General features: G+C 51.8%; 6 protein-coding genes across 6 annotated transcripts; 4 read left to right on the forward strand and 2 right to left on the reverse strand.

Annotated features, from left to right (window-relative positions):
- Positions 1–142: 142 nt before the first annotated feature.
- On the reverse strand, positions 143–499 carry N7468_001736 (uncharacterized protein; the record flags this gene model as incomplete). Its single annotated transcript, XM_058471033.1, has 1 exon — positions 143–499. One exon carries the CDS (start codon positions 497–499, stop codon positions 143–145), a length of 357 nt encoding a protein of 118 aa, XP_058334174.1.
- Positions 500–1250: 751 nt separating this feature from the next.
- N7468_001737 (uncharacterized protein) lies at positions 1251–3154 on the forward strand (the record flags this gene model as incomplete). The annotated part of the gene is made up of 5 exons (XM_058471034.1): positions 1251–1313; positions 1380–1474; positions 1539–2198; positions 2247–2855; positions 2893–3154. 5 exons carry the CDS (start codon positions 1251–1253, stop codon positions 3152–3154), a joined length of 1689 nt encoding a protein of 562 aa, XP_058334175.1.
- Positions 3155–3629: 475 nt separating this feature from the next.
- On the reverse strand, positions 3630–3947 carry N7468_001738 (glutaredoxin family protein; the record flags this gene model as incomplete). The annotated part of the gene is made up of 1 exon (XM_058471035.1): positions 3630–3947. The coding sequence occupies one exon, from the start codon at positions 3945–3947 to the stop codon at positions 3630–3632; it is 318 nt and encodes a 105-aa protein (XP_058334176.1).
- A 244-nt stretch (positions 3948–4191) lies between these two features.
- Positions 4192–5327, forward strand: N7468_001739 (cysteine and histidine-rich domain-containing protein; the record flags this gene model as incomplete). Its single annotated transcript, XM_058471036.1, has 3 exons — positions 4192–4302; positions 4557–4945; positions 5015–5327. The coding sequence occupies 3 exons, from the start codon at positions 4192–4194 to the stop codon at positions 5325–5327; spliced, it is 813 nt and encodes a 270-aa protein (XP_058334177.1).
- Positions 5328–6881: 1554 nt separating this feature from the next.
- Positions 6882–8447, forward strand: N7468_001740 (putative ethanolamine kinase; the record flags this gene model as incomplete). The annotated part of the gene is made up of 5 exons (XM_058471037.1): positions 6882–7061; positions 7144–7290; positions 7375–7794; positions 7867–8210; positions 8273–8447. The coding sequence occupies 5 exons, from the start codon at positions 6882–6884 to the stop codon at positions 8445–8447; spliced, it is 1266 nt and encodes a 421-aa protein (XP_058334178.1).
- Positions 8448–10140: 1693 nt separating this feature from the next.
- On the forward strand, positions 10141–11481 carry N7468_001741 (Inositol monophosphatase; the record flags this gene model as incomplete). The annotated part of the gene is made up of 3 exons (XM_058471038.1): positions 10141–10327; positions 10728–11058; positions 11367–11481. The coding sequence occupies 3 exons, from the start codon at positions 10141–10143 to the stop codon at positions 11479–11481; spliced, it is 633 nt and encodes a 210-aa protein (XP_058334179.1).
- Positions 11482–11493: the final 12 nt, after the last annotated feature.

Raw genomic sequence — 11493 nt, forward strand, 5'->3', positions numbered from 1 at the left:
GGCTGGGACCGCTTGGGCCACTAGTTTGCGTCGATCCGATCCGTCATGACGGATCGGGTCGCAAATTTCAGTCAGATCGTGGTTCTAGTTTTGCCACCAAATGCTACGAGTACATCAGACCTTACATGGAGTTACACACCAATCAGGGCTTTACACGCAGCCCTTCAATTGAGAGTCCTTTGGCAGAGCGGGATATTCGGCTGGGGAGACAGGCACGACTCGTGGCGCCGGCTGAACAAGGTGTGGAGACCAAAATCAGATTGAACTTGGCGGAAGTAGGCACTAAGTGGCGCGAGCTGAACAAGGCACGAACCGATGTGGAGAACAACACAAATCTCGGATGAACCTGGCCTAATGTATGCTGATCTACCCCTGTTGCAGAAAATGCCGCTGTATCTAACTTTCGGCTCCGCATGAGTCCTCTGCGGGATAGAGAGTTGAGCTCGCAACCATAAATGACCCCATCAATGACCAGGTCTTGACCACTGGCACATGCCATTGTCTGGTCGTATTCCTTTGACAACCACGATCGTAGCCCGGAGGGGGCTCCGTTAGTGCCATCTCAATCGGGGTAATCAGAAAACCCTCCATAGATGCAGATCCCCTGTTTACGCACAAGCCAAGGAACTCAGCCTGGAACACGCTAGTATTAGTCCTGCGTACACTATTTCAGCCAGGTGGGAAATCCACTTGCTGGGAACGCCAATACGAATGTGGCATTGGCCCTCAGTGGTTCAACTTGGATACCTCTCTTTCTCAAAATCGGTATTCTATACCCCCGGTGTTTCTGACATGTCGATCCCATTAATGTCCGCCACCATGCACCTTGAAGAGTGTGAACGTGCTGCCTGCTGTGATTGGGTGGATCAATACCTATTGCTTACTGTTGATAGCTAGGCAAACACAAGTTTACCATACATAGGCTCGGCTGACACTAGATTGAGTTCGAAGTCCTCCGTGGTGGGTCTAGATCTTGGATCGTCATTACCAGATCATACAGCTCTGAGCTTCAGGCTTGATCCGTCGATTTTACGGAGTATTATTAGTAAATAAACCCCTGAAAGCTCCACTTCTTCACAGATCGTCCAGCTGGAAGCTGATCACCATAGCGATTACCTACTAAAGTACTCTGCATTGCTGACCCTTTCGGGTGTCCCTCCACTGGTGGGGAATGTAAACCTCATGATAAATAGAGAGGAGCCCCGCTTCAGAGAAGCTGGCACTGGATTTGAACATATCAATTGTGCAAAATGAGGCCTTCTTCACCTCATCAACTGCCGCTGGGGACATCACAGCCCCCCAATGAAGCTCACGTTAGCCACCCCGTTCTAGACTAGTACAGGCCAAAGACTCGGTGACATAGCTAATGTGTGAGACAGGCTGTCAGCGTCTCGCTTCCAACGTGGAACTCAATTGTGAGTTGGTCGCTTCGAGAGCCATGGGTGGTCTCTCAGATGAAAGCTGGTTATCCACGGTATTAACAGAGATCCCGGCGGAAACGTCTTCCGTGAAGCCAAAGCTAATCATTTGAATAATAGGCTGTTCGTCAACTCCACTATCCAAGATCTCGGTGCTGCCGTCTTAGATAGATTGCAATTGTCCAGAACCAACGCTTCATGCATGATCCTGCCCTCAAGTCCTGCCGCTCAGCGCCTGGTCGACAGCTTAGCAGAAAAGAACACCGGTCTCCTTCTCTCCCCGCCCATTCGATTCTTCGTACCACCAGCGAGGCACCCCACCCTATGTAATGAAGGAAGAGACATCCACAATGAGCAGGAATACCGCTGGGCCACATTCTATGCCGTGGTCTACCATACCGATCTCGCGCCAATAGCGATGAGCTTCTGGCGAGAAACAGGAGACGGAATCACGAGCCGACACGCTGAATATGCTCTTGGGATGTTCCAGTTCTTGAAATCTCAGAGCGATAGCAGTTTGTTCTGCACTGCCCCAGAGGCTCATTTAGACGAGCTTCAAAACGCATCCTCGCTGCCTCCACCCTCGACTACGGCGGCAGAAATAACTTCGATTAAGTCACTGATTGCGACCTCTGCAGCGTCTGATAGTCCGGGCCATGCACCTATCCGCCTCGATGATGTTTTCTTGTATTCAAAAGGTCTGGCCGGTATCTATGCAGTCGCAAGATCTCTCGTCCCCGAGGGTCCGTCAGCCGAAGACTCACAAGTCGTGATCTACGGGTAAGCTCTATCCTTCTCCAACCGATTGAAGCGTCTCACACTCTCTAGGTGGCCGTACGCCGAGACTGTCAAGTGTGTCGAACGGAGTGGCTGGGGCAACGTGATCCTCTACGGCAAAGGAACCGAAGCAGACCTCGACGAGCTCGAACAGCGACTAGCAAATGGAGTGCGTATCCAGGCACTCTTCTGTGAGCTACCCAGCAACCCGCAACTTGCATCGCCCGATTTGCATCGCATCCGAGCACTCGCAGACCAATACAAGTTTGTGGTTGCGTGCGACGAGACCCTAGGCACCTTCGTGAACGTCGACGTGCTGCCGTACGTGGACATCGTCATGACCAGTTTGACCAAGATCTTCAGCGGCGCCGCAGATGTCATGGGCGGGAGCGTCATTGTGAACCCAGACTCCCCCTTCTACGAGTCCATCCATGGCCGCCTGGCCAAATCGTGGGAAGATGTTCTGTTCCCGGGCGATATCGCCGTGCTGGCGCGCAACTGCCCTGATTTCGTGGAGCGCGTGCAGTACTGCTGCCACGGTGCGTTGGCCGTCGCGAACCTCGTTTCTCAAAGCTCGCTCGTTGCGACTGTCTACTACCCTTCGCTGGTCCCCTCGCGGCACCTGTATGAGAGGTACCGCCGCGAAAATGGCGGGTACGGGTACGTTCTCAGGCATCATCTTCCATGAGCCGGCTAGGGCGGTGGCTTTCTATGATGCTCTAGATGTATGCAAGGGAACGAGTATCGGGGCGAATTTCACGCTGGCGGTTCCATACTCGCAGTTGGCCCACTTCCGCGAGCTGGATTGGGCTGAGGCGAATGGTGTGCCGAAGCATATTGTTCGGATTAGTGTGGGGATTGATGATACGGAAAAACTATTGAACAGAGTGGTCAAGGCTCTTGAAGCAGCACAGAATGTTAGCCACGCTGGCAGGGCAGAGAATGTCAGCTCTCTGTAGTAATGGGGCCCTTATGGTCCAAGGCGTGGAGTCCGGGTTCTCGTTAATTTCTGTTGGATATATGTTTACGTTTATAGCCTAGCAATAATCAATTCTTATTTGGGTTAGTTTTCACTGACCAGCTCCCTTGACCATTAGGGTGTTGGACTACTAGCAACCTGCAAGTGGAAGGCTGGGAAGATCATGATACTAGGCATGTTTTTAGATTGCTGCTTTGATGAAACAGAACGCTCGTATTGGTACATAATATGCCATGCACAGATAAGTCTCAAAAATTGGCACATGATGCCAATAAAATACCAGATAATGGTCAGCCTGAGCCGCTTCCACTGGATAGCTCTTCCGACGGGAGGGTATATGAGAGCGCCGCGGGCCTAGCACGGTCTGACTCAGGTCAGACTCATCATGTATTGTACAAGCCTGGTGCAACCAGTGACGGACCCTGGGACCGACGAGGGAAAACGAATCAAAAGACTTATTTTTCAGCCTCATCAACCATCTTCTCCACGTCCTGCTCAGTCCATCTATGAAAGAGTTTGCGGGAGTCTGACAGCTCTGCTTCTTTCGGCAGACCATCATTGACAGATTGGATATGGAGGACAGGGACGTCATAATCGTAAACATCCTTCCATGCCTTCTTCTCAGGCTCCATGATGTCTACCTCCACATACTCAAAGGGCCGGCGTTTCTGGAGTTGGACCACAGTGTGTTTCGCCGTATCGCAAAGACCGCAGCCCGCCCGGGTAAACAAGGTCAAGCGAGCCTGACCCCAAAGGGCACGCGTGGGCAGCATTGGAGATAGACGGTCCTAAGTAAGACCCTGCGATGGAGTGGTTAGACGAATCAAAGGGACGCAGTTGTGTGGTCAATCCAAGACAAAACAGGACGTGATGGAACCTTCGAGCTTCGTGCGGCTAAACCGCATTAGGTAACATTCGCCAGGTCAGGCCGAATGCCTTATACGTAATTCTCTCCGCAAAACCTCTTTATACCTCCTTCCATCTCGTTAAGAGCTGGTTCGCTGCACATTCTTCGGTATGGCCGGCAAGTGTGTTCACAAGGGATGTGGAAAAGCCTTCTCCGATCCGGAGGAAGATTGCGTGTACCATCCGGGTCCCCCAGTGTTCCACGAGGGTCAAAAAGGTAAGGTACCTTGGTGTTCGAGCTATTCCCCATCGGTGCTGCGTCCGGAACGGTCGCTTGGTATTGAGCAAACGCAGTAGCAGCTCATTTACTCTATCTGGTTCCCTTTTCATTTCGTAATGTGAGGCTGACTTTTTAGGCTGGAAATGCTGCAAACCCCGCGTTCTGACCTTTGAGGAATTCCTTTCCATCCCGCCATGTACCACCGGCAAGCATTCTACTGTCGATGACACACCGGCCCCCGAAGTTCCTAAAGTAGTCGAGCCTCCCCCCCGAACCGAGCCCCGTCGAGAAGGTGCCGGAAAGACAGGCTATCTCGACTGCTGTCGCGCCGACACCTTCTGCCGCAACCCCGCCACCGCCGGAGCCCGACTCAGATGATCCTGATCTGGAGATCCCTGCCAATGCCACATGCCGGCGAAAGGGCTGTGGAGCTACATATACTGGATCCGCCCGTGAGGACGAGAAGTGTGTGCACCACCCAGGAGAGCCAGTGTTCCACGAGGGTAGCAAAGGATGGTCTTGCTGCAAGCGCCGCGTCCTGGAGTTTGACGAATTCTTGAAGATCCCCGGATGCAAGGAGAAGAAAAGACATCTGTTCGTGGGCAAGCCCAAGCCAGCCGGCGAGGAGAAGGTGGAAACTGTGCGGTAAGTTTGCGCTCACGGTGACAGGGGTTTTTTTTATCGCTTCAAATTAATCTGTGTTTTTCTTTACAGGAACGACTTCTACCAGACCTCAACCGCCGTGAACGTGTCGCTCTACCTGAAGAAGATCGATAAAGAGCGTGCCCGCGTGAACTTAGCCGCCGATACCGTAACCTTCGACCTTCCTACGACTGACAACAAGCGCTACCAGGATACATACAGGCTGTTTGCTCCGATTGACCCAGCTCAGTCGAGTTTCAAGGTGCTGGGCACCAAGCTCGAGTTGGTCCTGGTCAAGGCAGATGGCACCAGTTGGCCGGTCCTGCGCAGTGATGACAAGTGGACTGGACAGCGCATCCAGATTGGAAATGCTGGACGCGCATAATGAACCACAGGTTGGCGAAGAGCTTTCTTCGGTCTTATAGTGCCTTCAAGTGCCTTGGATACGAGATCTGCTAGGTATGATATGACCCAGCAGCTCCTGCACGTACTGCTCGGGGTAAAAAAGCTTAGGGCTATGCATGACCACCCGATGAAAATGTGAACGAATTGACGTGGAATCAATACCCTTCAACACATGCCTAGAAAGCAAGCGCGTTCTTAGACCCTTGGGACGAGCATGCCATCCGTAGTACCCTCATTCGTAGCGAAGAACCTGTACGGATTGACTACCTCGGCAGGGAGCTTAAAAAGAATTTTACAGTTGGCAGAATTTAAGATCTAGCCATCCGCATTATAGCAAAGTTTTTTTTTTTAAAAAGAAGGTATATCACGCCCCCTCCACAGCTAGAGCCCATGGAGCTCCCCGAAGGGAACCCTAGCTCAGCCATATGTGATTGGGAAAAAGGGAGACGCATTTGCTCTTCGGAGCCGGGAACGGAAGGAAATCCATGGATGCCTAAGCAACAAGGACAACCCTCAGCAAGCCATCTGTGATGGAGCCACGGTATAAAAATTTACATATGGTATGTAAACCTCTACTGATGATAAAGAAGAAAAAAAACAGGGCCCAGGGCGCGCACCGGCCCGTATTTATACACTGGAAAAATTATTTGGCGCTAGTGCCGATGTGGACCCGGGCCGGGAGTATCTCCGACAGCGGGGCGATTGGTCAGAAGAACGCCCCGATCGGGGATGTAGGGCTTAGGGCACAAGGCAATCGCTGACCAGGACCCTGGATGCCCCTTTTGTCGGGCGTTGGGCGCATGTGAAAATGACCCCGCTGGACACCAGTGGAGCCTCCACAAGGCTATGGTAAGACCTGGTCTTAACTATATCTCGTTAAGGCCAGAAGGTGCCAAAATTCTCCTAAGGCTCCGGATGTGACTTGATCCACCGGGCTGCATTTGCATTGTAGGTTGTACGCTGTAACGGCTGGGACAGTCGAGGTGGAGTAGCGCTATCTCTAAACCAGGCCAGTATTATTCCAATGACGGAGATCCGAGGTAGATCTTGTATATCATGCCTGCTAGGAGCAGCCAAATGCTCCTATGATAACACTAAATGCAAATGAAGCAATGGCGAGCCAATCCAGTTCTCGTCCCTAGGGGGCCCGCTCTCTTCCAATCACGGGTCGGAAGCACGAGGCTTGTTCCCCTCTTGTGTCTCAATTCTTTGCCCCATCGTCCTTTTTAGGCGTAATTGCTACTTTGCTTCCGAAAGGCTTAGCGGAAAACTTAGTTCATGCGACCTGTTTCCTCCCAGGGACAGGCAGCTATTTTCTCATCTCGAAGTTTTTGCGACTCTTCTCCCTCTCTGCAGATCTCCCGTCTCCAACTCCTGCAAGAAATTCTGTGAGACGCGCCACCCGTCCTAACATGGGCTTGGCCTTGCTAACCTGCTCTTGTCCAGCGCGAGCGCTGAAGTCTTCGGCTGCTCCCAGTCCTGCGCCCCGTACGACTGCCTCCCACCACCCCTTCCGCCGCCCCCTTAAGACAATATGGGCTCCTACGACTGCCAGAACGGTGTGACGCCGGACCTGCGGTACATTCCCCTTTCCTACAGCCACGCGGACTCACAAGCTACTGCCCTCCGGCTCATTCTGACTCTGTTCCCTCACTGGGAAGGCCCGGGAAACAAAGTCGAGTTTGTGCGGTTCACCGACGGCATCACCAACACTGTGTGTTCCCTCCGCCCGTTCCCCGCAGCCCAGATAGGTTGCGCCCTATCTACCTACCGATCTGTCTAACTGGCCTTTGCAGCTCCTTAAAATCATCAACCGCAAACCTGGCTTGACCGAGGAGGAAATTGATAATGACGCTGTTTTGATGCGGGCGTATGGCATGGGCACTGAGGTCCTCATAGACCGAGAACGTACGGAATCCCCGGGACTTACACAATTGCTTGCAGTTCGCTGTATTGATTATTCCCACTCTCCCGCCATCTTGGGCAATTGGAATCCTAGGGCATGCTAACATACCTTTCATGCTTAGGAGAAACCTCCTTCCACGCTCTTCTCGCGGGCCGCGGTCTTGCTCCCCCCCTTGTTAGCACGCTTTAAGAACGGACTCCCTATACCGCTTTATTCGAGGGAAACCTTGCGGCCACTTGGACCTGGTAACGCCTCCGGTCTACGGGGAGTCGCTCGAAAACTTGGACACTGGCACGCTGTTCTTCCGAATGAAGGGACTGGGTCTTCAGAGTGGCAGGCCACTCTTGGAAAGCAGGACGAGGGGATTTCTTTGATCCAACCACGACGTGCAGGCCAATCCATGTGGGCTGTACTCCAGAAATGGATTCTTGCTCTCCCGGTGAACACGGCCGAACAGCGGGACCGGCGATTGGCCCTGCAAAAGGAACTTCACTGGGTACTCGACCAACTGGACGATGGGAAGGGAATTGGCGAAGACGGGGTACGTCACTTCATTTTCTTTTAGATTCTGGGCCCCTCCTAAATCGGAATCGCTTTATTGACCGTTTTCTAGCTCGTTTTCGCCCACGGCGATCTTCTATGCGCCAATGTGATTGTCCTGCCAAGTGACGAAAGCGCATCCACGGAAGATGGCATTGCGCCAGTCACTTTCATCGACTACGAATATGCAGTCCCGGCTCCCGCCGCTTTTGACATCGCCAACCATCTCGCGGAATGGATTGGCTATGACTGTGATTACAATATGATCCCCACACAATCAGTGCGCCGTCAATTCATGGCCGAGTACGCCAAGAGCTACTGCCAGCACCGGGGCCTCGACAGTTCCGCTGAAGCCGAGATCGTTGCCCGATTATATGACGACGTCGACCGATTCCGTGGTATTCCTGGGCTTTACTGGTACGTATTTACCCGATTACAAGGAGCTCTTGTAAAAGTGCTGACGTTGCTGCTTTCCACAGGGGCGTCTGGGCATTGATCCAAGCCCAAATTTCGCAAATCGACTTCGACTACGCCAGCTACGCCGAGCTTCGTCTCGGTGAATATTGGGCATGGAAGCGCGAAGTGGACGGTTCGCGCGAAGCCGCTGGGGAAGAGAAGTCCCTGCGCGAGCAGCGCTGGTCGCAGCTAGCGTGAAAACCTGATTTTACGCGATAGAGGGCTTAGCCGCCCACTGTTTATTTTTTCTTTTCTCTCTGCAAAGCGACGAGTTTGGGAGCATTTTCGACCCCTCTTCCCCCTCTCTTTCCCACCCGCAATCATCTCCCAAGAATCGGCCCGGCCCCACTCAACACATCGTGCGTCGCACGGCATTTTTGCCGCTGGGCCAGGACCTTCAACATTGTTCTGATAGCCACTTGGCTCGACTTCAAGCCAATATGGAGCGGGCGAGGTCCCACGTGCAACTACATCAGTAGGCCACAGGCCTACATCACGTCATTGGATGGTGTTTGTCTGTTTTCGTCTTCCCCGTTTTATTCTCTTTACTTGATCTTGCGTTAAAAGTAGGCTTTTGATCATATATTGCACATAGCTTCTGGAGGATTCTGAGAACGTGAGTCCTAGGAATACACACAAAAAGGTTATTGATAACAATTTATATAGCCATCTAATTTAATACTCTCGAGACTTTGCCTACGAAGCTGTAATCAGTACATCTAGTAGCCTTCGGTCAAGTAATGGCGCCTTGGCATGGATGCCTTGCTGGTGTTAATCGTCAGCCCCACGGCGCTGTATCGTGTACAGCAGGTATCCATACTTCCGACCAATAATCCGCCAGAACACGGATGCAATCTGCAATAGCAACACGTATTATTATGAGGCAAATTACCCATGTCAGCAAGAGCTGCAATGGACCCGCTAACCTCATGTGCTTGCTTAAGTTCGTTATCTGTACTCTTAGCACCGGTACTAGCAGTCTTCTGTCGTCAAGGTTCTCGCATGAATAGGGTAATTCAGCGAAACCCCGCCTTGAGGGTAAAAAGACAATGAAAGATCATACAGAAAGAAACCAATCCGAATTATCGAGGGCATCAAACGAGTCCAGCCCCACCTTATCAGTAAAACTAGATTGGTATGTACGAGTCCACACAAGACGCTGACGCTCCGCGCTGGTATTTATCTCATCTACGTCGCATTTGAACGAGCTGTCTTGGAGTCGGGGATATCCGAGTCACACAGTGGCCTTGATATTGACCATGGGTCTTCGCCGTCGTATATTTCGCTGAGGCCGGGGATTGGGAGATACTATCCGCCCGAGAAGGAAGAGATCTTCCATGCAGCCGATATGGCGAGTTTTGCCCAGTAGTACAATGGTCCAAGAAGATTACAAATTGACAAACCTTGGTCTGAAAGCCCTCTCTCTCAATGATATCATCATTCATTCCTATCGTGCTTCGCCGTTTGTAGCATTCTTCCTTTTTGTGAGAAAATCAAATTTGTATTGCTATTCTGTCTTGTTGACAATTTGAATTGGAAACTATGAGCACAATCTACCCAAAAGACCAAAACGTGACTTGAAACAAACGAGTTTCTATTTTTATCTCCGGCTACAGTTCATCTTCAATTATAGCTTAAAGTTGGGGCTCAACTATAGAATAAGCTCCTATGGCATCGGAATCCGCTCTCCGCTGCAAGTGGGGAAGCTGATAGCACCGGCTATCAACGGTGAAAATTAGGAGATTGCCCTAGTGACTCAGCCCCATCTATCTCAACACACAAGGCACTTCTTCACTCCATCAGCGACAGTGGCAGGCAACCCGAAATTCCCACAATATCTGCGCCCAGCGTCCCGGACGACCTCAGCTAACGCACCCACTGCAACCCCGCCATGGCAAGCTCCCAGCTAAGCCAAGATGAGCTCGACGCAATCTACGCTTTCGCTGTAGATCTCGGACGCAAGGCAGGAGACTTTCTGATGAAGCGGGTAGAGAAACGTATTTCAGGAATCGAAGGAAACTCGCAAAAATTCGACGAGAAAGACAATGCCGTTGATATTGTGACTCAGACGGACGAAGGTGCGGTCAGGACAAACGTACATAGACCCCAAAGGCTGATTTGGTACCGCAGATGTGGAAGTATTCATTCGAAATACCCTTCAGGCTAAGTATCCTGAGCACAAGTTTGTCACACCACGATTCTCGCCCATCGAACCCAAGCTTACCATCCCAGATTCCTCGGCGAAGAAACCTATGCCAAGGGCCAATCGCGTGACTACCTGATTGACGAGAAGCCCACATGGTGTATCGACCCATTAGATGGTGAGAATCGGAGTCTCTAAGCCAGAGTTACAAAATAACGATATATAAAGGCACCGTCAATTACACCCACCTTTTTCCTATGTTCTGCATCTCCATTGGCTTCATAGTAAACCATCGCCCCGTCATCGGTGTAATCTACGCACCGTTCCAAGACCAGCTCTTTTCAGCCTGCAGGGCCGGGGTGCCTGGCTCAATGAGAAGCGCCAACTCCCGTTGATTCGCAAACCGTCCATTCCGCCCATGCCGGTCAAGGCGCCGTCGCAGTGTATCTTCTCGTGTGAATGGGGGAAGGACAGGCGTGACATTCCGGACGGGAATATGCATCGCAAGGTTGAGAGCTTCGTCAACATGGCCGCTGAAGTAGGTGGACGCAATGGAAAGGGCGGTATGGTACATGGAATGCGCAGTTTGGGCAGCGCGGCCCTTGATCTAGCGTATACGGCCATGGGGTCATTCGATATCTGGTGGGAGGCCGGATGCTGGGAGTGGTGAGTCTGAGTCCGGTTTTTCTTTTCTCTATAAGGAATGTTCCTGGTATCAAAGTCGATATGCTGACTGAATAGGGATGTGGCTGCTGGAATTGCCATTTTGTTGGAGGCTGGCGGCCTTGTTACTACAGCTAACCCCCCCGAGGACCCGGATACGGCTCCGATTGAAGATGTACGGCTTGGGAGCAGATTATATTTGGCAATCAGGTATTTGCATATCCCGATCTCTACGTTGGAAACATCCCTGATATTGTGACCTTCCCAGGCCGGCTGGCCCTTCAGACACTGAATCGGGCCGCCAGTCACAGGAACGCACTGTGCGCGAAGTCTGGCAGCGAGTCCGCCGTCTGGAATACACCCGGCCCGGAGTATAGAGCTATTCTCGACGCATTAGAGGATTTCCATGTCTTCAAGTACAATTAATTGCCGATATCT

The sequence above is a fragment of the Penicillium chermesinum genome (genome assembly GCF_028974085.1).
Source record: "Penicillium chermesinum strain IBT 19713 chromosome Unknown utg000002l:1.0-5270490.0:1.0-5274688.0, whole genome shotgun sequence".
NCBI classification, from domain to species: domain Eukaryota; kingdom Fungi; phylum Ascomycota; class Eurotiomycetes; order Eurotiales; family Aspergillaceae; genus Penicillium; species Penicillium chermesinum.